The sequence below is a fragment of the Carassius gibelio genome, chromosome B20, assembly GCF_023724105.1.
Source record: "Carassius gibelio isolate Cgi1373 ecotype wild population from Czech Republic chromosome B20, carGib1.2-hapl.c, whole genome shotgun sequence".
Classification (NCBI taxonomy): domain Eukaryota; kingdom Metazoa; phylum Chordata; class Actinopteri; order Cypriniformes; family Cyprinidae; genus Carassius; species Carassius gibelio.
The window spans coordinates 5,889,372-5,914,099 of NC_068415.1; the positions used below are offsets into that span (position 1 = coordinate 5,889,372).

Sequence of the window (24,728 nt, forward strand, 5' to 3'; positions counted from 1 at the left end):
ACCAGCTTCCCCGTTTCTGGACTAGGTAGAACCCAGTAAACGGAAAACGCTGCATGCGGAGGTCGATGACGTCGACCGCCAGTATAAAAGTCCCGTTTTTTATATTCAACCTTCTCTTGTTCCTGGCTAAATATTTTACACATAAATGTTAACTTTGTAAGCGTAAACCTCTCTTTTGTATTTTCCTTGAAGTCTTAAAACGTTGTATTTGATTTCGGAATCTTGTAATAAGGAAGCTGTAAAAAATGAATGTATACTTTTATTTTTTTGATTATCTTCAAGAAAAAACATATTTACTTAAATTCGAATTAATGTATGTACAGGACAAATCTTTCACATATTTAAATAAATAAAATGGTACTACAAAAATAATTAGATATTTAAATTATTACAATATATTAAAATGTATGCAATAAAAACTACATTTTAAAATATTTGGATTTTAATAACAGCCTTTGTTCTCTCATATGTTCAATTCTGCAGATCATAAACAGTTTATATATATATATATATATATATATATATATATATATATATATATATATATATATATATATATATATATATATATATATATAACAACACATAAACTCACCTCTAATCTCCAATAATCGATTTGTCATTATTAGGGTTATTGTTCTTACATAAAGAAAAAGTCAAATGACAATAAAAGTGTTTATTTTTCCTTGTTTCAGAGCAATATGTGTTGATGTATATGAAAATACAGGCATTTTAAATCAAATGTTCTTTTGCTTTCATTTCCTTAAATGGTAAAAGTTGACTCACATAACAGACACACTTCATTAAATGTCACAATAATTATTTATTCTTACGCATACACCAGTAATATAAATATAAAATATGCATTTATTTTAAAATTAGTGAGACATCATTATATCTGTGTTGAGACATCCATACAAACAGTTTAATCCTACCAAAATTGATAATGCAGCTGTAACAAAGTCATTACGGTGGCATTCTAAAATTAGATACAGAGGAGACAATACTGTTGTTTTTTTCTCTTTTAACAAATAGTAATTAGCAGCGTATGCACCAGTCTATAGAAACTGCAGTAAATGAAATGTCAAACATACCTATCATCACTGTAAAAACAACAAACCCATTCACAGTGGGGAGAAAAAAAGACCAAATGAAAGGATGTGTCGTCAAATAATATATCACTTTTTGTTTCTTTTTTTTTTTTTTGGTCAACATGCTCTTTAATTGCAAAGTCAGAAGGAGAAGTACTGCGCGAACCACTCTTGTCTCTGGGGGTCTGGAGAGGTGACGGGTGATTCTTCTCCTTCAGGAGGGCTGAGGAGAAAAACAAACCGAGAGAGACAGAGATAGAAGAAAAACAGAAAGAAATACAGTCAGAGTTAGGGAGAGAGTTACAACACCACTGCTAACTGTAGTCTGAGCTAAACTACAGCTTCTCTTGATACTGAAAACTTCAAAGCATAGCAACCAGTTGATGGTCTTGTTCATGTGTTTTTCTTTTCTTTTCTATTTTGTGTCACATAAGTGTTTTTTATGAAATTCCAGCAACAGAGTGATCAATAGTCCATTACACTTGTAAAAATGTAACATATAAATATTTATAAACACTGTTGGGGAAAGTTACTTTTAAAAGTAATGCATTACAATATTGCTTTACTCCCTAAAAAAAGTAACTAATTATGTTACTTAGTTACTTTTTATGGAAAGTAATGCATTACATTACTTTTGCATTACTTTTTCAATATGCTTGATTGTTTTTAATATAATAAGTTCTATTTAGGGTAAATGTAAATGCCCTTTCACACCAAAAAGTGAATAAAGTAATGAATAAACCTCAGGCTGAAGGAAAAGTTAATTCTGTAGAGTAGAACACAGGAGAAGAAGGATCAACACTCTTCACCAATAAGAAAACAATGAAGAACAATTGTTAGTTTATCTAGAGTATTTTTTTGCTTATTAGTATGGTTGAACTGGATCATCAAATGTCAGCAGCAAAGACATAAGTTAATAGAATGCGATTAGATACATTTGTGTTATTTTACATTTCATTTTTGCAGGTTTGCGTCATTTTCTGAGTTTGCATTTCACAGTTTTGATTCATTTTGATGAATACTAAATCCGTTTTTTGTGAGTGGGATGAATGAATGCACATTCACCTTTAGTCTAGAACTACGGTAACATCATGTTCACACAGCACACTTCTGTACTTCAGATTCCTCACAATATGGGGACAGGAGACATTTCAGCCAATAAATGAAAAACAAAGTAACTGGCATTACTTTTTTGAAAAAGTAACTCATATATTTTCTCGTACATTAAAAAATATTTCGTTACTTTACTAGTTACTTGAAAAAAGTAATCTGATTGCATAACTCACGTTACTTGTAATTTTTTACCCCCAAAACTGTTTATAAATATGGTACAAATTATCGTAATATCAACATTCAAAAACCAAAATATTAATTATTTGCTAAAGAAACAAGTTTTTCTCCTCAGACTGTTTAAAAGCTCAGGTCACAGTAACATTGTTTTAATTAATACTTTTGCTCAGCAAGAAAGCATTAAATTGATCAAATCATTTATAATGTCACAAGAGATTTCTGTTATGAATAACAGTATGGTATATTATCATAAAATTCTAAATTTAACTTAAATACAGTTTCACTTTGTGCCTATAATTATTCTGCAAAATAAATAAATCTATAGACAGAAAGATAGATTTATTTGATATAATCTTTCCAGGAAGCTCATAAACTAGAACTGAGTTTTTCTCCAGGTGAAATGTGCTGGGTGTCTGTGATGTAGTCGACCTCCAGCTCTTTCCAAGGTCTTCTGGAACAGAAGCCGCTTTCAATCCTGATTAATTTAGCCCTCGGGTCAACGTTTACAGAAACACTTTTTATTTGTCCCTCACAACTCTGCTCTTTAAAAGACTGAGACACAAACGTTCCTCTACACTACAGCAGAACATTTCATTTCATTGTTTATTCCGAGGAAGGAATTTCTATAAGCTGCAAGGTTTTTCTTTTCTTTTTCAGGTAGCTCAGCTGTATGGTTGAAATGCTTACTGACTGACTGACTGACATCTGGGCTTCTACCACTGACTCAGAACGTTTGCAATCTGATGACAGCTGGCTGATGCCTCCTTCCTGCTTCTTAAGAAGAGTGTAACGTCTGGAAGTCTGAGATAGAGGAAAAAAGGAAAGAGAGATGGATGGAGCTCTTTTATCTATCTATCTATCTATCTATCTATCTATCTATCTATCTATCTATCTATCTATCTATCTATCTATCTATCTATCTATCTATATATCTATCTATCTATCTATCTATCTATCTATCTATCTATCTATCTATCTATCTATCAACTTAATCTTTTTATTGTTATTTTCAATTTTTTCAAACAATAACATTCCAACTTCAAAGTCACAGTCAAACGGATTTGTTTGAACTTCAGTTCATTTGAAATCTCCTTTCAGTCAAATTTGAATTGTAAATCTGTATCCTGTTCACACCATTCAAATTCAGGAACTTAACTGGATTCAAAGATATCAAAACCTGTAGCCCCCGATTTAAAGAAAACCACTTAAAGCCAGTTAATCAGTTTTGATCTTTTGAGACATAAATACAGTATGTACAATATACTCTCCGAAAAAAAGGAGAGTGTAAAAACATCAGAAGGTATCTTTGTTTTCTTGAAAGCAAACGCATATTGCATAAAAGCCACAAAACTCAAGTGTCAAATAACATGTAGCACATATAAAAAAATCATTACTTTATGTAAATGTGCTTGATGAAAATCTTTGACCATTTTGATGCCTCTAGCTGTTTAAAACAAACAAACTGAAATTGGCATTGACATACTTCCTATTAAAACAGGACTTAAGGTAGATCAAAAAGTCATTTTATTCATAAAATATTTTAAACAGGCTAATTCTCATTTTAGAGAACATTTGATGACATAAATGTGTAAAAATCTAAGTTTTTCTCCATTTTCCCAGACTATACATTTTAAATGGGCATATCTTCTAAAAGTTAATTTGGTCAACTTTTAGGAGTACATTAGCATATAAATGGCCTCAAAGCAAACACATATTGACTAAAAGCCAAAAAACTCAAGTGTCAAATTACGAAGAACATTTTTAAAAGACCCCAAAGCTCAAGTGCAAGAATACTGTGTGAAATTATAATTATTTTAAAATGGCAACAGATTTGTGAATATGAGAAAGGACCCCACTTGAATATTAAAAAGTGACTCTAGTTCAGTTGCTAAGTGGACCAAGTTCACCCTGACATGAACTGAACCGGATAGACTGTGTGTGAGAGTTACATGAGTGTCTCATGACAAAAGAGCACAACTCCACACAAGTCTATCTTGCTGCATCACTTGCACCTCATTTACATTAAAACCAGCATGCAAGGAAACACACGTAATGGTGCTTCGGACGAGATGATACTTCCTGGGTCAAGAGCAGCCGCAACTGTGACAGCAAAACATGCATGATACAGCCACCGCTCAAAACATGCCGACTGCAAAAGCAGAGCCATAGGCAAAGGTTTATTGTTGAAAAAGAGTGAAAATAGTGTATTTAAAGAGTGTAAAACCTAAAACACTGTAATTTACATGTTCACACAGATGTAAGACAGTACATTATGGAAAAAGATTTTTAAAATAAACTATTCATTCTCTCTGATGCAATGTGGTGTTCAAGAACAATAAAAGACATTATGTGAAAGATGAACCATATAACTTCCATCACAAACAGAAAACACAGAGACAGACACCAACTCCCAGCATGCACTGCAATGGTGGGGACACATGCTCCCATTTGCATTCCAATGCCATTTCCAAAGCTCATGTATGGGACTTCAGAAAGTAACATTAAGCATACATGTACATCAGTGTTAGGAAAAAGCTCAAGTATCCCTTTTATTTGCCTGATGTGGATGCACTGGCTGTGTTCAGAATGGAATACTAGCTTTTTGCATATTGTGAAGTAAGTGCACAGTATAATGCCTGCTACTGTTAGAAAACAGTATGAAAAAGGTGTCAATATGCAGTGAGAATGTTTCAGAAGGTACTAAGCTACATTGTTAGCATGACTGCATTGCACTGCATGTTTAATAAACCATTATGCAGAAATCATCTTTTTTTTTTTTTAAATGTAAATACATAATTTGGTACATTGTTGTTCATGACTATAATGAAATAAAAACAATATTGTTTTTAGTTTTATTAAAATAAGGCTTAAATAAAATTAAATATACCATTAGAAATGAGAAATTAAATTATAAGAAATAAAAACTAAATTATAAATGTTACCTAATAAAATAAAATAATTTGAAATAGGAAAAATACTAGGGATGCACCGATATATCGGCCGTTGATATTTATCGGCCGATTTTTTGTATTATTTTAGAGCCATTGGCACATCGCAAACAGCATGAAAAGGGCTGATACCGTTGGTTTATTAATTAACTGCATGGAGACAACAAGTTGCATTTCTGTTGAATAATCCAACGTTTTTCTCTGGGTAAAATAATTAAATACTTGCCCAAACTAAATAAAATCAGTACTAAATACAGTTTGTCAGACGGCAAAGTACGGCCTATGCAAACGTAGCACTGATGCATCCATGCCCACACTCAGCTGTAAATTCATCAGTTGCAATGGTAATGCACTGGCTTTAGAGTTTATCCGAGGATACTATATGTCACAAACTGCCAAGCATTAGGCCTACATTTAAGTGAAAAGGAACGACAGGTTATATGCAGCTTTTTGTTTGAAACCAGTGTAGAACACGGATTCACACAAGTTCACATCATACACCTGCAGCATTTCTATAAAAGAAGAAAACTAAATAAAACTATATTGGCTAAATAAACAGGAATATGTAGGCCTATAGACAAAATATATTTGACTTAAATCATTAACAGATGAAAAAAAAGAAAGAAAAAAAATTGTGCTGAGTTTCGGATAATAACGTGCACCAAAGTTCATGTGGAAAAAAACGAGACGGCAGAAAGCAGCTTTCTTTACTTTGCAAAAGCTTACAGTTTTGAATAATGTTTAGCTTCTATCTGTATGACCATCCAGCGCTGGTATGACCACAAATTAGGCTACCCATAACAGCTGGGAAAACAATGCAGTGATCGCGTTGGTGCCTCACGCATACACAACCAATTTTTGCTGATTTGACATCGCAGCATGTTCATTATCAAAATAAAATACAGTCAAAGAAACATAAAAAGTTACAATACTCAATTTAAATAGTCCGTAGACACTAGCTGATATACGTTAGTGTATACACTTTAACATATATAAATATGTTAAAGTTTTTAATGCGACAGTTTTTCGTTTTGTTTAATAAATTTTGTCTTTGGTAAATCTAAAAAAGATGACCAACATCAGTATAGGTATCAGAATCGGCAAACAGTTTATATTTAAAATTGATTATGGCCAAAATAATAATAATAATAATAATCCTATCGGTGCATCCCTAAGAAAAAAAACTATATTAGTATATAAATAAAAAATTAAATTACATTTAGTGTAAAATGAAAGAAAAGGGATTTTCAGTCATCATGGAAAATGAAAGGTTAAATCAAGACCAATGCATTATGGGATACAGTACCCAGTATAGCAAATTGTTGTATACCACAAATTTTGTAATATATAGTATACCAGGTATGCAGAATATATTTTTATTAAGTGTGTAGTATGATAGCATACCATTCCGAACAAGTGTACCCACTATGAAAATAAACAAAAAAAAAAATCAATGTGAATAATTTTTTGTCGACTTTTTGGCTTGGCAACTTAAATTCTCCAACATTTCCCCCCAAAAAGCAGCACATCCTTCAAATAGAACCAACTCACATGTGAACTGTAACACGGCCCAAGTCTGAGACCGGGGCGACGCACTCATTATTTGAGTTAGTTACTTGTTTCTTCTGATTTCCCACTCTCTGTTAGGCAGAGAGGAGTCTGGGAGATGCAAACACAAAGCAAACCATCAGAAGTTTGGGTGTGCATTTCCTCAGCACATAAAAGGGATACAACAGCTGTCTCTAGAAAAGTGGGCGATGGGTTTTCAGTGTGTTGGTGTGTTTATCCACTGGCCCTTGATGCAGAGAGCGAGGCGTCTGCCGTGATGAGGTGCGCCTCACCTCGTCAATTTCTTGGCTTCGGTGAGAGGGGTTGGCGGGGGCAGGGGTTTGCTTGTGTTAGGCTCCAGCTGGTGAATGGGGGAGTTGGGGATGGGCTCGAGGCGGTTGGGCTGGGGCTGGCCACTCCCTGTCCCAGAAGCTTCCACATTGGCCCTAAGATTGGCCGAGCTGCTGAGTCGGGTAGCTGATTTGTCGTTCTTTCGCTTTTGCTACATAGGACGACAAGAAAAGCAAACAAAAAGGAAGTTTGGAGAGCTTGACGCTCCATTTTTGAGAAGGTCTCCTAATGATTGTTTCCTAACAAATGCCCACCCTGAAAGTCAAGCTCGCAACACTCAGAAGAGGAAGCATCAGTCGCTCTCAGCCAATCAAATCAAAATGAGTCGAAAGAGATGTGTCAGAGGAAGAGGCTGTTGAAAATTTCAGACTGAAAGAAGAATGGCTTGGAAAGCAAAGAAGAACTGGATGTCTAAACAGGAAGAGAACGCGGAGTAACGAGAGACAGTCACAGGTGAACACACACACACACACACACACACACATATATATGCACATGTAATCACTGACACTTGGAAGTTATAGAACACAGATGAGGGTCAAACAGAATGACATTGTTGAGACTGGGTCAGGAACTGCTGTGACGTATGGAACAAACATCATTTTCTCTCAAGCGCTGGAAAAACAGGACGTTCAAAGGATGAGTCACTCAAAAATGAAAATCCAGTCATCATTTACACACCATCACGTTGTTTCCAACCTGTATGACTTTGGATCTCATACTGGCTCTTTTGTATGCAATTGCAAGGCTTTCAAGCTTCAAAATGAATGCAAATGGACCATGAAAAGTTCATAAAAGTAATCTTCTGAGCTTATACGATTACTTTGAAGATCAGAAAAACAGAAGTTATTTTTCAAAAATGAATCATTCGCATTCATTGAATCACCTCTATTCTTCTAATCTGAAATTAAATAAACTACAAATATAAAAACCTAAACAAAAATTTAAAAAGTTTAAAATGTTGCCTCATCAAATAAATTAAACAAATACATAAATACAAGTACTAACTTAATTACTAAAACTGCTATAAATGAAACTGAAACAAAAGTTAAATTGAACAAAATATATATATATATATATATATATATATATATATATATATAGACAAAAAACATTTAATAACAAACAACAAAATTTGAAAAACTTGAACTTAAATATAAAAATATAAAATGAAATTAACAGAAAATATTAAAATACTAATCAATACTTTTGTATAATAAATCATTTTAGAATATTACAAAAATAAAATAAACGTAAAATGTAATTCACTGATGAGATTAAGAAAATATATCATACAACTTCAAGATAACTGGAAATTGTATGCACTACTTTTATGATACTTTCATGTGGATTTTTGTCCCCAGTCCCTGTTAACTGCAGTTGCATTGAGGAAACCAACCAGTATAATACATTTTTTGTATTATTTTGGTATGACATGAGGGTGAGTAAATGATGTCAGAATATTCATTTCTGGGAGAACAATCCCTTTAATAGTGTGTGTGTGTGTGTGTGTGTGTGTGTGTGTGCATGAGCTCCAGCATGCTCCCAGTAAACAGTGTTTCCAGTGAACTCCAGTCCGGCATGTCAGTTGTATTGCCTTTGATTGCACCCCAGCAACACTCCATCCTAACCAGGCACAACACATCTACTAAAGTCATTTTCACAGTAAACAGAGCATATATGATGTTTAATGTACAGCTACAGAATAGGATTTTTGTCATGATATTTGTGCAGCTGGTTGGGAACTCCAATTAGCAATGCACACAAGTAATTTATCACTTTTTTGCTTTTTTGTGTTGTGCATGGCTAGAATACAGTGAAAGAAATGACATTCAGGATGAACTATCAAGCATCATTCACTGCTGTCATTTCCAAAACTTAGTGAGCTGCCTCTCTGTCTACTGTCTATGTATTAGACACAATGTAAAGACGATGTAAAAATGTGAACATTCATTTCGTTCAATTTCTTTGTTTTCTGCCAAGCGATTTTTTTTAAAATCAGAGTATATCCCATGCAAACAGCCAGCATACTAGAATTGAGACTAATCAGATCACTGAGTTTTGGAACAGCAACTACATCTTAAACTAACCAACCACCAGCTCCAGACACAAGGACACAGCAGAGTACAGAGAAGAACTCTTACCTTGACAAGAGGGTTAATGACACCAACATTAGGATTTGCGTTGAATATTTTGTTGAAGTTGGTCTCTCTGTTGACAAGCTCCAGCTGGTAAAACTTTTTGTCATCCTGGAAGAAGAAGAATCTCTGATGATATTCGTGGACAACATAACATTACTTACATATGAGCACCATTTGTCTCCAGAACAGGCCACTCAACACAAACATCTGCTTGTTAAGTGTTTTGCAAGAATAAATAATTGAATAAAAAAGCTTTTTTTTATATTAAATGTGAAATTATTTAATATATATATATATATTTTTTTTAATTTTCTATGTGCAATTTACATGTGCATACAGTAAGAAATTGCATCATAACTTGAAATAATATTTTGACAAAATCACAAATGACTGGCCATGACAAAATGTGCATTTAAAATATAAATGTATACATATAAATATAAGCAATATAAAAACATAGGCTACATTTCAATTAAAACAGGATATTTTAGAGTTCCCACCACCACAAAATGAAGCTAAACTGACATTATTTTAATCCCATTTGACATTCATAATGAGTTCTTTTTTCTTTCCTTACATTCATTAAATATCACATATTTATGGAAGCCAGTTTTACCATTAAATAAATAAAACATGAGCTAATTTTGACTATTTATGAGTTTAAATCATGCTGTCATGAGTTTATAGATAATTGAGATTGTCATAACTATAAGATAACTACACATAACTACAAAAGTTATATAATCGTCATTATCAAACCATATCTATGTTATTTACATTTCAGTTTTTGTTAATTAATTCAACTTTACTTGTAATGATTTGTATGAGTCACTGATTTGAAGCGGTTACAATGCATCAGCTAAATTAACTGTTTAAATTTAAAATTAAAAACAGCTTAGCTGGTGTAATTTTAGCAGGTGCTAGTGTGGTTTTATTGTTGTCTGAATCAAGATACAAGAAACAGATGCCAAACACAGCTCTGACACAGCTCTTTTTATGAGCAAAGAAAGTCTTTTTCTTAAACCACCATTGTTTCAAGGAGTGACTTTCATAGAAAAGCGGTTGTCACTGTGTCTAGAGTAGGATTAAGCTGGTCTTTTCAGCAGGGTTGTCTGTCCTGAAATAGATCTATCACTCCAGTCTTGCGAGACTCAGCTAATCTCAGCAGAACCGAGCACCCGTGGGATACCTCACAGCTGAGAAATTTCACAAAAAACCTGCAATATTGTGAATGAGCCTGTCACACTTCTTAGAGTGCTCTTACCACCAGTTTCTTGACCAAAGATTCTCTCTCGGCCACCATATCCTTCAGTTCAGCTATTGTCTGCAGATCTTCAGGCCTGCTCTCTCTGTTCCGGAATTTGTCTTCTGTTCCCTCCAACCTGAAAAGCAAAGACATATGATTTAGGATGAGATTTTACAAACTCTATAACCTTTAAATCAGCTTATCTTAATGTCTATATTATTAACATTTAACACAGCTTTTTATTATTAGCATTGCTTTCCCCAGTCCAAGATGGTGGATGAGGAAATAAATGTAGAATACAAATGAACTTACATATCAATCAGTCTTTTTGTGTGTGTGTGTATGTGTTTTCGTGGTCATTAAAGCATTGCTGTGTTAGCTTAGCAATATGCTAATGATAACACATTTGAAATCAACTGAAGTAGCATGCAGAGCACTATTTGTGTAGGCCGTGGAGTTGCTAACTATGTAGAACACTTCAAATTGTTCACTTAAGAGTTTCCATGATTAGGATGCTATCTAGGCAACAAGATAAGTCACATGGTTTAGAAACTGAGCTATCAAGCCTCTCGCCACTCTGTTTACAATCAGTCTGTCTTCTGTTTGGGCTTGTGACTCATTACTGAGAGTGAAATTCGACGATTCTGACACTTCAGCTTAGTTAGAAAGGAAAGCTGACGGCTTTGTGCTTTGAACACAGAATGAATTAAACACCACTGGCAATATCACTGTGATGATATTGGCATCTGCCTTTTATTTTCTCTACTTCACATTGTATCAGTGTGGAAGTTAAAATCATCAGCACCTTTGAATAGCCATCGCTCAATCGTTCTTTCATCTACAGGAATTCTTTGATGATCGGTGTCATCGAGGATCAATATCTCCACCGTTTCTGCATCTTTGAAGGATGTTTCAAAATGTGTGATAAATCTTTAATGAGCATGCAATGTGATGCTTCACCTAGAGGTATACAATGCTAAGATTGATGGCTGTTTTCATATGAAAACCTCCCCTAAGGTCTTCACAACTGCGGGTAATAATTGAACAGAGGCTGTTTCATGAATAGTTTTAAACTGCTGCTAACAGAGGACAAGTTTAACTTAGTTTAACTACTAAGGGCGTGTTTGTCTATTCACACTAAATTGGTCATTAACCTGGGGCCAGATGGGCACTGCCCTCTCAGATTTACACTCTCCCGCCTCAAGAACAACATTTTAATGAGTCCATATCAGACAACTTTACTTCTAAACAAGGACATCCATTTATCGGTCCATCCATCCGTCTTTCTGTCTTTCTTTCTATCTGTCCATCTATCCATACATCCTTCCACTCTGTTTATTAATTCATCCATTTATCCAACTATCTATACTTCTTTACATCATTCCATCCTGTTTATCCATCCATCCAACCAACCAACCAACCAACCAACCAACCAACCATCTGTTTATCCATCCATCCATCTGCTATCCATCTATCCATCCATCCATCCATCCATCCATCCATCCGTCTTTCTATCTGTCCATCTATCCATACATCCTTTCACTCTGTTTATTCATTCATCCATTTATCCAACTATCTATGTTTCTTTACATCCTTCCATCCTGTTTATCCATCCATCCAACCAACCAACCAACCAACCATCTGTTTATCCATCCATCCATCTGCTATCCATCTATCCATCCATCCATCCATCCATCCATCTTTCTGTCTTTCTTTCTATCTGTCCATCTATCCATACATCCTTCCACTCTGTTTATTAATTCATCCATTTATCCAACTATCTATACTTCTTTACATCCTTCCATCCTTCCATCCGGTTTATCCATCCATCCATCCAACCAACCAACCAACCAACCAACCAACCAACCAACCAACCATCTGTTTATCCATCCATCCATCCATCTGCTATCCATCTATCCATCCATCCATCCATCCATCTATCATCTATCCATCTATCCATCTATCTATCATCCATCCATCCACTTTGTATATCCATCCATCCATTTATCCATTTATTTATACTTCTTTTCATCCATCCATCCTCTCTGTTTATCCATTCATCAAAACAACCAACCAGCCAACCAACCAACCAATCAATGCCTTCTTATGGAAAAAAATAAATCATTATTAGTTAACCTCGTGTAAAAGATAAAACTTTAAATAAGAAATGACCCTTTTAAACAGATTCATAATAGCGGTTCACTGAATAGGCCTTTCTGAGTAAATAAACACCATTCTCATCAAGCCTATTTTTCCATTTAAAGTGACAGCAGCAAAACAGCGCATGCAGCCTGGAGGGTGCACTTGAGCGGTTACAGTAGAGCAGCCCATGCTCCGCACACGAGGATCACCGCACACATGAAATATTCATGAGACTTAAATAGGTTGAAATTTAAAACTGGTTGGAGGACTCGGTTTAGGGAAGCTTAGCTGTCATAACAATTAATTGCTCATAGGACAGGACTGTCATTTCAATAGCTTTGTGTTACGTTTAATTAGCTGGCTGTGTGTCTCTACTCCTCAGGGACACCTGGAGATGGCACGCTTAAGAAATGATGAGGGATACAAGTTGTGACTGCTTCACACGAGACCCCGTTCTGTTCAGTCACAAACTGACTGCTTCTCACACTAAAAATACTCGTATGAGGCAAATGTTCAAAATAGCTCACCCTGAAACCATTTACACACTCTCATGTCATTCAAAAACCTGTACGAGTGATTCTTTTGTGGAACACAACAAGTTATCTTTCCCACACAATGTAAGTGAATAGAGCTGTGAAGATCCAAAAATGACGAAAAAGACAAAAATACACAAATAGGCCTGAACGACTTGTGCACCACATAACCAGGTTTTCTGAAGTCATAAGATAGCTATTTAGTACGACTGTGTTGTACGATTCCTGAACAAATGGCTGGTTCATTTTTAGTCAATTAGGCAAGTAAATAGACTAATAAAAAATGAACTTACTTGTTATTCAAATGATCTAATTTTGGCAGTGAAAATGAATTTTGTTGTTCCTTAAAAAGGACCAAAGGAATCGTAATGGAACTCTTAAGAGACTGAATAATCAATAAGAGGAATCGAAACTGCTAGAAATGAGAATTATAAAGCATTTAAGGGGTTTGATTCTGAAAACAGACCGATATTTACTCATTTGTGCTTCAGTATGAAGAAACTTGCTGCATCAAGATCAGCTGCCAGACACTAGACACAGACACACAGACAACTAATGGCATTTGTCACTGAATAATGCTTTAAATTGGTTTAAATGTCACACCAAGTTATCACATGTTCTCAGAAACTTGGAATACAGAACATGGACTACTTTTATGGTATGTTTTTGGATCTTAAAAAGAGTTGCATGAATATCTACCCTTTTATTTTAGTGAAGAAAGTAAGTCATTCAAATCTGGAACTACAAAGAGAATGAATAAATGATAGAATCTTCATTTTTGGGTGAACAATTCCTTTAAGATCAGTCCTTCACACCCTTTGTCTCATGAACACACAAAAGAATCGTTTCCAAAGATGGATTTGATAAATGATTCAATAAAAACACTAGGATTTAAATGAACCTTAGATATTTTGCACTTTGTTAAACACAACTTTTTTCTTTCCCTGGTATTTTGTGGGCCATGGGGCCTTTCCACGTCATGACACACACACTTCCAGAATCTAAATTATTCATTATCATTCTCAGTTGTGAATGCTGAGCGGATTCAGGCAGTCAGATGAACTATTTTTATATGACAAGATGTTCAGTAGCTGGATGTGTTGGTGTTCTCGTTCAAGTAAACCTAAATTAGGTCACCTCTGACAGCAATATCTACAGTCAAAGAGCTCTCCTACAACCCTGCCAGCTTTCTATATTTATATATCCACACATGCATATACAACGACAAACACCCCCTGTTCATGTACGGCTGTCTTTCTGACTCAAATTCATCTAAACATGTTTATCATGCAAAGTCTGTAGCAGATATATAAAATTGACAATCTGAAGCAAAAATTAGGGTGAATACAAATCAGCTGGGACATTTTCCCCATTCATCTCTATGAAAAAAGTGTCCTGATTTACATTTATTCAACTTAAATAAATTATTCACATCTAATGCAATAGTATTCATAAAAATTTCATAAACCACACATAATTCCCAATTAACTAGACACTTTTTACTTTTTACTTGGAATCTATTTTCAAGTAGATTTTTCAATAGATTACAATTATGTTATCCATACATACTTGTATGTTCTAAAAGAAAACAATACTATTTCAGTCTTTTTAACTAAAATGTCATTTAAATCAATGTATCACTTGACATTTCTTTGTAATTATTTGTGAATTTACAAGAAATTTCTCAGAGAAAACAGTTTCTATACCTAAAGTTTTCAGTGTAATAATGTCACATATACTGTATATTGGAATCTAATCATTATCACTTTTAGTGCAAAGCACATTTTGTGGTAATCATAGCAGCAATAAATCATTAAATGATGGAGAAGAGCATTATTTACACGCTTTGCTTCTCCATATGAACAATGTCCTTTGTCAGAGCACAAGAATAGTACACATAAACCCCATGTTTCGTAGCTAAAGGCATCTTCTACTCTTATCTGAGCTGCTTTGACAGGGTCGTGAGTTCTCGCTAGATATATATCTAGATACTGTATCTTCTCTGTCTCCCTCCCAGCATCTCTTCAGAAAGATTATCTTTTGCCTGTCTATAGCACATTCTGGTTTCATTTTGTTCGAATTCAAGATGTTTCATAGCCTAATGGATGTAAACAACCAGCCAAACCCTAAAGTTACCGAAGCTTCATCCTCCAAAATAGGCATACTCCACTGTATCTAGCATGCGGACTCACAGGATCTGCAGGGCAGAGATCTTGTCCTTCAGCAGTTCCTGGGCCTTGTTGAAGTCTGACAGCATGTTTTGTGTTTCTCTGTGGTGGAGAGCGTTCAGCTCGGCCATCTCACGCTCGTGCTTCTTACACAGGTCCTGCTCATGAGCTCTGTGAATACAAACACACACACACACACACACACACACACACACACGTCACTCTCAATGACTCTACAAAGCTCTCTGTAACCCCACATCACTACAGCTGTGGCTTGAAAGACATTTCATCCATGGAAATAATTTAAACATAGGTGATAAACAATTATATTTGCATATATTATGTAGTATATTAAATCTATTGTTATTTAATACTTCTAAACTGGGAAATTCATTATCTCGTTTAGATTCAGATTCATACTGGTTCACTGTTCATGCATGAACAAACAAATACATTTTATTATTTATCTGCACCGCCATTCAACATATTTCACCAAGGCTGCATTTATTTGACTGAAAATACAGTAAAACAGTAATATTTTGAAATAAAACAATTTAAAATACTGTTTGCAATTTCAATATAATACACAATGTAATTTATTCCTGTGATGCACAGCTGAATTTTCAGTCAAACATTTCTTATTGGCAATATTACAGTATAAATGTTTAAAAAAACATATTATTGTGGAAAGCATGATCCATTTTTTTTTTGTATGCTTTGATGAACAGAAAGTTCCAAACAACTGTCACTTTTGATCAATTGAATGTGTCATCGTTGAATAAAAGTATTATAAAATGTAAAAATGAAAATCTTACATAGACATATACACATATTATTTCTTGTTTTATGAGAAAAAAAATCTCACTCAACTGTGTTACATTTACGCTTAAAACAAAAACAAACAAAAAAAAACTATTTGCTACTGGGGTAAGAAAAATATACTTAAGATATTTTCTGTGAAAACAAGGCTTATACAAATGTATTTTTAAACATTGTTTACAACTGCTTGGAGGACTAGTTTGAGAAAATAGATTTTGCAGTACAACCCTCAAAAAATCTTTTTTCATATTTTCAAACATTTTATTTTTTCAAAAGTTGTAATGTCATTAAGCTCAGAGCTGGTTCGTTTGATTCATGGCCTAGGGCTCTTTATTAAAGCATGTTTTGAAGCGTCTATGAATGTGTGCGGTCACTTCCTTTGATTACATTTGTTACATGAAACTTTCATCAAGCTCAGTGTTTGTTGCTTTGCTCTGATACAAATGTAAATAATATTCCTAAAGCATTGTGTTTCAAGAGTTGTGCTGTTTTCAAAAGACAACACACTTCCTGTTTTAGTTAGGAAACGCTGATTTTCCATACTGCAGTTTCTATGCTATATGGTTTTTATCTGAAACACATTCTCTACAATTCAGCCACACGCTGCGATGGCTTCACATAAAGAGCAATAAAGCAGGATCTCCTCTCTGTAAATGATACAGCCCTGGGGAACGGCGATGCAATTTATTAGCTGCTTTTATCTCAGGACCTGGATATGTCAGTGTTAGATAATTGAAAGCGAAATGAGATCAGCACCCGTCGCATTATGATGTGTGTTACTAAACAATCACATTATCTCAAAACAGCCACTGAGTATAATGAAATTGCTTTTTTACTTATTAATACAAGGCGAAATATTAATATCAAACTCTGAATAAAAAATATAATGAGTTTGGGTTTTCTAATCCGATTGATTTCCCTTTTAAAAAGTCTGTTTTCTTTTCTTTAAAGTACTACCTATAATATACAACAACACCATCCAGCCAGACAGCACCAAGACGACTATTGGCAAAATGACAGACAAATCCTGATAGGACTTTCTAGACAAGAACATGGTGCCCTTTTTTCTGTTATTCTTTTTTTTTTCTTCACTTGAAACCACATTCTGCTTGAAAATAATTTAATTTCCATCTCTTTCATCATCACCAATGACTTCTGTCTCTTAAAACCAGAGGAGAATGTCACATAAGAGGTTGTTTAAGGATTGCCGATGTTCTCTACTGAAAAAGGATGACCTCAAGCAACCCCATGCAAGCAGACGTGAGAAGAAATGTTCTCATTTTGCAATGAGTTTACTCACTGTTTCCTTAATGCAGTGGTGGATGACGTACACAAATCAAGTACAAAATAAAATATTACTCCAGTAAAAGTGTAAGTACCCATTTTTTATTTTACTTGAGTTAAAGTACAAAAGTACTTGATCTTGTATAAACTACAACATATTTGTCGATCATGTTTATTATTTTCTAGCCAGCGCTAATTAGGCAAGTCATTAATTAGCACTTCTAAAAAAGATTAGTGCAGCCAATTATTTATTGATCTGCAAATAAGCAGTGTTATTTTAGTTTTATTATATTTTATAATTATTTTTTATTAGTAGTATTTATTATGTTTTTTAGATTTTTCATTTTAATTTTAGTTATAGTTTTAGTCATTTTGTTTTGTGCTTTAGTCATTTTAGTAGATTTTTTAATTCGTTTTTATTTCAGTTTTAGTTAACTAAATTAAAATGAGAAATACTGCACTGGCAGCTAGCTGAAATAAAAAGTTCATTTTAAATTCAGTTAGCATTTATTTTATTTGAAGTATTTTTTATAAAAAAAATGGAATGGTTTTAATTTTACGCTCAGATTTAGTTTTAATTAACTCTATTCATCCTTTTTCAGCATTTGTTGACAAAATTATTACCAGAATATCATTACTAATGCAGTTACAGATAAAGTGTGCAAATAGGTGAAATAATATAACATATCAGTATTTTAAAAATGAAAAAAGTGTAAACATTACGTGACGAGTAGTAAAAAAAATTCAACGTTGATATTACAAGGTGCAAAATATGTTGACATTTTAAGAGGACTGCTACGAGAAACACTTATTACGATGAATGCTATCCTATTAAGACAAATACATTTTATCTGAAAAAAGTTCAATATAAAGAGGAAAGATGTGTTTTTTTTTAAAAAGCGATGATATAAAATGTACAATATTTTGTTTAAGATGCACTGAAGTAATAGTTTCCAAAAAGAAAAATACTCTGATGAAGTACTTAAGAGCAGTGTCAGAATTTGGCCAGCGTTCTGGCAAGGTTCTCTCAGAATTACAAACAAATAACAAACATTCTTCCAGTAACATTAATTAAATGTTTGCTATCTAGTCTTTTCTACAAATATTAGCACAAAAAGAAAAAAATTATACATATTTGATGCAATGTTTTTCAAACATTTAGACTGCATGTTTGTCAAATGTTACTACTTGTTTAAGAATATTGAAAGAAATATTTAATTTCCCCTTAATGTTTGTGTAAATCATATAAAAGAAGGGTGTTTTGAACACTCAGAAAAATATCGTTTTCATAACGTACGGGTAATGTTAGCAGACTTTAGTAGGACTTTTTTTGAGCTGGGGTAATGAGGAAAAAATATTTTGTTACACTGCCTAAATGCAAGAAAACTTGACAATCTCCAATCCAAGACTCGCCTGATCTGCTGATTGGCCTCGCTACGGATCTTCAAAACCTCTTTGCCTTTGAGTTCCAGCTCCTTGGTCAAAGTGCTGATGTTCTCATTCAGGGTGTGGATCTCGTGGTCCAGATCGGCAATGTGCTTCTTCCTGCGACTGACCTCCTCCTGCAGATCTGAGATGCGGCTCAGAAGCTCACATTCCTGCAACACACGAGAAGTCAAGGTAAACCGAAGTCACAACAAATGCCAGCCTGACCTTACCTGAGAATTACGTAAGAGCGTGGGTTGTGTGATGTGAAACATCTGGATTCAGACACATGGAGTTCCCACAGATGCTATTTTCACATTGCACTGCTGGGATCTAACACTGATGGCACATCCATCTGGTTTGTCTTGCTTATAAACTACATCTTCAAATACATGAATAGTTTAGTTATGAATAAACAAATGTTTTGCATTAGTTCATCTCTTGAGAGACGTCAGGCGCTAATGGGCCTTGAGTCCAAGTTACCGGGGAACAACTTTCAGCAACTTAAGTGTTCAGTTACTTATTGTTTTTAAAAAGACAGAAGAAGATACAATGTTTCTGGCGATGTACGAGAAATAAATTGGTTTTGAAATGAGGCAAGGAAACTTCTCTTGCAGAAAAACATTTCAGAACACTGAGGGAATGTATGCCATTGAATTAAACACTGAATAACAAGAAAACACCATCAGTATTAAATAAATACTTTTTTTTTTCAGAAAGAGTCTGTGTTCATATAGTTTATTTCCACGTTTTCCACCCCCACTCTGACCTTTAGAATTAAACAGGCTGTTTTGTTACTGTCAAGGATTTTATAATGCAAATGACATCTGTTATTATCACTGGCTAACCTTTCTGCATGCAAAATGACTAACAATAACCCTGATGTTACTGAAATCATATTATGTTTTCCATGATATGGCATCTAACGTTTCTTACTTTTAATCTAAACACACAATACCCTAATAGGGTACAAATTAGAGCCTGACCCTTTAAAATCAATAATTTAGAACACAGATAAAAAAAAAGAAAAAAAAAAGAAGTAATGTAATGGTTTAAAAATCTATTTTTATCTGATGCATTATAAAATCTTCAATGCATCACCAAATCTGATGCATTAAAGATCTCAGGATATGTTAATATTCTGTTAGATAACAGTTTATAAAACATATCTAATAGTTCTCACTCCAAACATCAGTTTCATGCCTCAAAAAAAAAATAAAAAATAATAATGGGACACCAAAGTTTAGTGTATTCATGAAACTGCCACATAGGCTTTTCTCTACTGTACCGATTATATACACAACTGTATACGTCAGACTCCAGTAAAGCCTGGGTTAGATTCATTAGACAACGCTTGTCTCATGGGCAATTTTCCACTCCACTGACACTTTGACTTTTAAATGCCTCATGCACAGGAAGAAGCAGAAATCCTCCTGGAAAATACAACCGAGTCCATTTCCAGTTTTATGCAGTTAATGGCTCTTGCTTAATCAAATTACAATCTGCTCATCCAACTCTAAATGTCTGTAAATATCATTTCACACAACAATTAGCTCAATAACGGTTTCAGTGTGTGTGGCAAAGAAAACCTGTGGCCCAGAGGGGCTTCCTCCAGGACGAATTACGTGATAAAGGACGCCAGTGTCAGCAGAAAAAGTAATAAATAGCAAACAATTGTATTTGGTAAACAAATCTGTGCATACCCCCAGTGTGAAAGTTATTTCTAATGTATACACGCTCGCATAATTTCAAAAATATCGCAGCCATTGTAGACGACCGTGAATATCCCTGAAAGCACATTTGTTAATAACTCCGAATCACACCAGATGGCTCATCTTCAGAACGAAGAACAGCACGTTCACTTCTAAGAAAAACTGTCCAAATAGTAAAACTTTGAATCGATGCCAGTCTGTTTCTCCTTCTTTGCCCATGTCTCCTACTCTGCATGATGTCATTCTTTAGAGCAGTCCATTAGTCCATAGTATTAAAACAGCATAGTTATAGAATCAAATGCAATAAAGTAGCCACTCCTTTCCATATTTAATTATCTTTTCTGTATGGGCTGAAAGACTGTCTGAAAAGTGCACATGATCATGAAATTGGCCCTTTTTTTGTTATATTTTAAAAATACATTTGAACATGTTACATGTGCTAAGATAAGGACAATATGGCCCTTAAAAGACAGTAGCTGAGCCTTCTGTATAAGAAAACATCTGCTCTTCCTGCTGTTGCATTATCTCAGTAAGCTCATGAATGACGAGTCTCTCTTAACCGTAACACTCATGTGCTCGGACTCGGGTGTGTGTTGAGGAAAAACTAAATGGTCTTTATTCCCTGACCGTTCACTGGATGTATGGGTGATGTTAATGTGCTGGAGCAGAGCTGTCAGGGGTCTGCCTGTGACATTTTCATTTACACAACTCAAGACTGTGCCTCCAGCAGACCACGGCGGCCTGCTTCTCACTTCCACACTCACTATATATCTGTAGTCAGATTATATATTTGTAGTCAGACAGAGATATTTTTAAGCTGCACTGTAATTTTATTGTCATTTTATTGGTAAAAGACTGAAACAATGCTTTGGTTAAATGGTTAACCGTAAAGCCCATTACTATATACAGTGTAAATCTTTAATTGACTTAACTTTCATAAAAAAAATAAATAAATAACATTCTCAGAATTTCTTGCAAGACATTTACAATCTTTTACATTTGAATAACTATGTATTTTTAGTTGTTGTTTTTTCTTTTAATCAGTTTTGCACAAAGTTTTTTTCTACTTTTTTACCTTCTATCTATTAGTATTGATCTCCTCAGCTCGTGGAAAAGCTACTTTTGATGAATGTGGATTAATTTTGTGGCTTTCTCATCACCACCTGTGTTTTTGAAGAGGTTGTTGTCAGTGCATTGTAAAAACTGATTCAAGCACTTAAATTGGGTGGCATATGCACATTAACATCAGTTAATGGAATAAAGGTTTTAACTGTAAATTTAAGTTGATTCTGTGAACACATTTTTGCAGTGAAGATCTGGCAACCACAACTGCCGGTTGTTTACTGTAAATTTCACAGATAGTTTTTTTTCTTGAAAAAAGAAAAAGATGACTAACTTGAGACTAGTCTAAGCAGTCGGCCACAGAAAATTCTTTTTGAACATTGAAAAATGTTTTTTTCACAGATGGCTACCAAAAAATGTGTTTCTGCTTTAGTCATAAAGTCTACCAGTCATAACACAGGTATATATGTAGCAATCGGCCAAAAATACATTATTCCTTTTTCTTTTAAGCAAAAAATCATTAGGTTATTAAGTAAAGACCATGTTTCAAGTAGATATTTTGTAAAATTATTAGCATAAATATAGCAAAACTTAATTTTTGCTTAGTAATATGCATTGCTAAGAACTTCATTTGGACAACCTTAAAGGCCAATATTTTCTCAATATTTCGATTTTTTAGCACCCTCAGGTTCCAGACTTTAAAATTGTTGTATCTCAGTCAAATATTGTCCTATCCTTCATATTGTGGTCCAGGGTCACATATATGCTTTTTCACTATGAGAACAACCAGCTTCTTCTGTAATGCTCAAATTTTGATTTGTATCTTTTATTCATGCACGGCTACTTTTGCCTGGATTGAGGTCGAAACACCTGGATAATGGCAGGGTATTGTTGCATAATCTGACTGCATATGAAACCAGATTCAGCTGAATAATTGATTGAAGACTTAGAACGCACACACACACTCAACAGCAGCCCAAGCTTTAGGTCAAACAACTCTTGAAGCCCTGGTCATCAAAACCGCTCTCCACAGAGAGACCTTCAGCGAACGTCACATCAGCCGTCCATCTGTAACGACAGAGCTAGACCTGCAGGAACTGTCATCTGACATCAGCAGGGGGTCCTTTCCTGAAGAGACGCGGATTTAAAAGTCCAGCGCTCGATCTAGCGTGCTGAAATCTTTCAGCTCTTATGCCTGAAGTAGAAAGGGTATAATTTGCGAGGGCTGAAATGAACATTTCCGTCCATTTCCATGAAAGACCAAGACACCTATAAATGTCTCCCTGGAGGAGTACTTCATGCGTAGGATAATATAAGCATCATTAATGTTGGCCCAGGCCAGGAGACATGCAGACAGATGAGAGGAGGCTGATTAGCAGGTGTCTGGGAGCATGTGTGGAGCTCTGCTCTCCAGGGCATTGTACCCAGAAACCCCTGAGAGAGGCTCAGTTTCAGTGAGCTGCTGATCAAAAGCTTGTCGATGGAGGGAGAGCCGCACAGGACACAGAAGAGAGATGGGAATGAGAGCTCATGGTGGCACTAGAGGGATAAGAGTTATTCAACCGCATACATGATTAAAGTTATTTATGTTATCCAACACATTTGTATATGATGTAGAAACCTGTTCCCACCTTAAACTGAAATCAAACTTAAGATTAGCATTAGAAATGAAGTCGCATTTTGAGATATATAATGCAATTATGAAATAATAACCACAATTATGAGAAATAAAGTCACAACTGGCAGATTTTAAATCACATTGTAAGATATTAAATCACTTGGAGTGATAAAAATTCATGGTCACACTTTTTTTAGGGTCCAATTACTACTCACTACTCACTAAATATTAACTATAACATGTTCCTCAATAAAATCCTAATTTGCAACTTATTATTTGTAAGGAGCTGTTAAGTTTAGGTATGGGGTACAATTAAGAGATCTAAAAGAACTTTCAAAATTAGGCATTATTATGTGCTTTATTATAAATACTAATAAACATCCAACATGCAATATTATGCAAGCTACTTAATATTGAGAATTGGTCCTTAAGATAAAGTGTTACCAAAGTCTTAATTACAAAAAAAGTAAAAAAAAAAGTCAAAAAAAAAAATTGCAAAATGGTTAAATATTAGGTTGCATTTGTGGAAAATGTCACATTGTAAAATATTATATCTTGTTCTGAGAAATAAAGTCAGTGTGAGATATTAAAATCACTTTATAAGATAAAAAGTTCAATTAACTATGAGTAAAATGAGACAAAATAGTATGATATTTAGTCCCTTTGGGAGATAAAATACCATATTAAGAAATAAAGTTATAAATGTGAAACATTAAGTCATATTACAACAAATATGCTCTAGCTGTAAAATATTATTATCAATTCATAATATAAAAAGTCACTATTATCAGAAAAAGACACTTTGGGAGATAAAAAAAGACATAATTATGAGAAGTAAAGTTTGATAATTGAGATAAGTAATATTTTGAGAAATGTGGTCATGTTGTGAGATATTAAATCACTTGATGAAGAGAAGAGACAAACAGTGAGCTATTAAAGTGACTTGGAGAGATAAAAATTCCAATGAATATTAAGTCCAATGTATGTAAAAACATTAAGTTTAAGAAAAAGGACATACTGGTAAAATATTATCATCATTTAATAAGATAAAAGGTCACAATATGAGAACATAACTGTGAAATCTTTTGGTACTTTGTGAGAGGTCATATTGTAAAATATGATCACTTCATTAGATAAAAGCTCATGAGATATTAACTCACACTGAGAGATAAAGACTTAAACATTTTTGTCAACCAAGTCATATTTATAGATATAGAGTAAAACTGAGATATTAAAACATGCCATATAAACTCAAATTTACACATGACAATTATGATACCGTATTTACTTTTTTAATTAATTAATTTATTACTTTTAAATCATGGATACAGGTTTTATCCAAATATTTTT

At 34.2% G+C, this 24,728-nt stretch overlaps 1 protein-coding gene across 2 annotated transcripts in view; it reads right to left on the minus strand.

Moving 5' to 3' along the window:
* Positions 1-661: 661 nt before the first annotated feature.
* The window catches only part of fam184ab (family with sequence similarity 184 member Ab), a 117,602-nt gene continuing 93,535 nt past the window's right edge, over positions 662-24,728 (minus strand). Inside the window, exons 14-19 of one of the 2 annotated variants that reach the window (XM_052585671.1) lie at positions 18,975-19,159; positions 15,483-15,629; positions 10,634-10,751; positions 9,373-9,477; positions 7,171-7,379; positions 662-1,314 (exon numbers count right to left, since the gene is read on the minus strand). In XM_052585671.1, coding sequence (XP_052441631.1) covers positions 1,233-1,314; positions 7,171-7,379; positions 9,373-9,477; positions 10,634-10,751; positions 15,483-15,629; positions 18,975-19,159 — 846 coding nt within the window. In that variant the 3' untranslated portion in view covers positions 662-1,232. The remainder of the gene's footprint in view (positions 1,315-7,170; positions 7,380-9,372; positions 9,478-10,633; positions 10,752-15,482; positions 15,630-18,974; positions 19,160-24,728) is intronic. The other variant, XM_052585672.1, reaches the window with a different exon arrangement.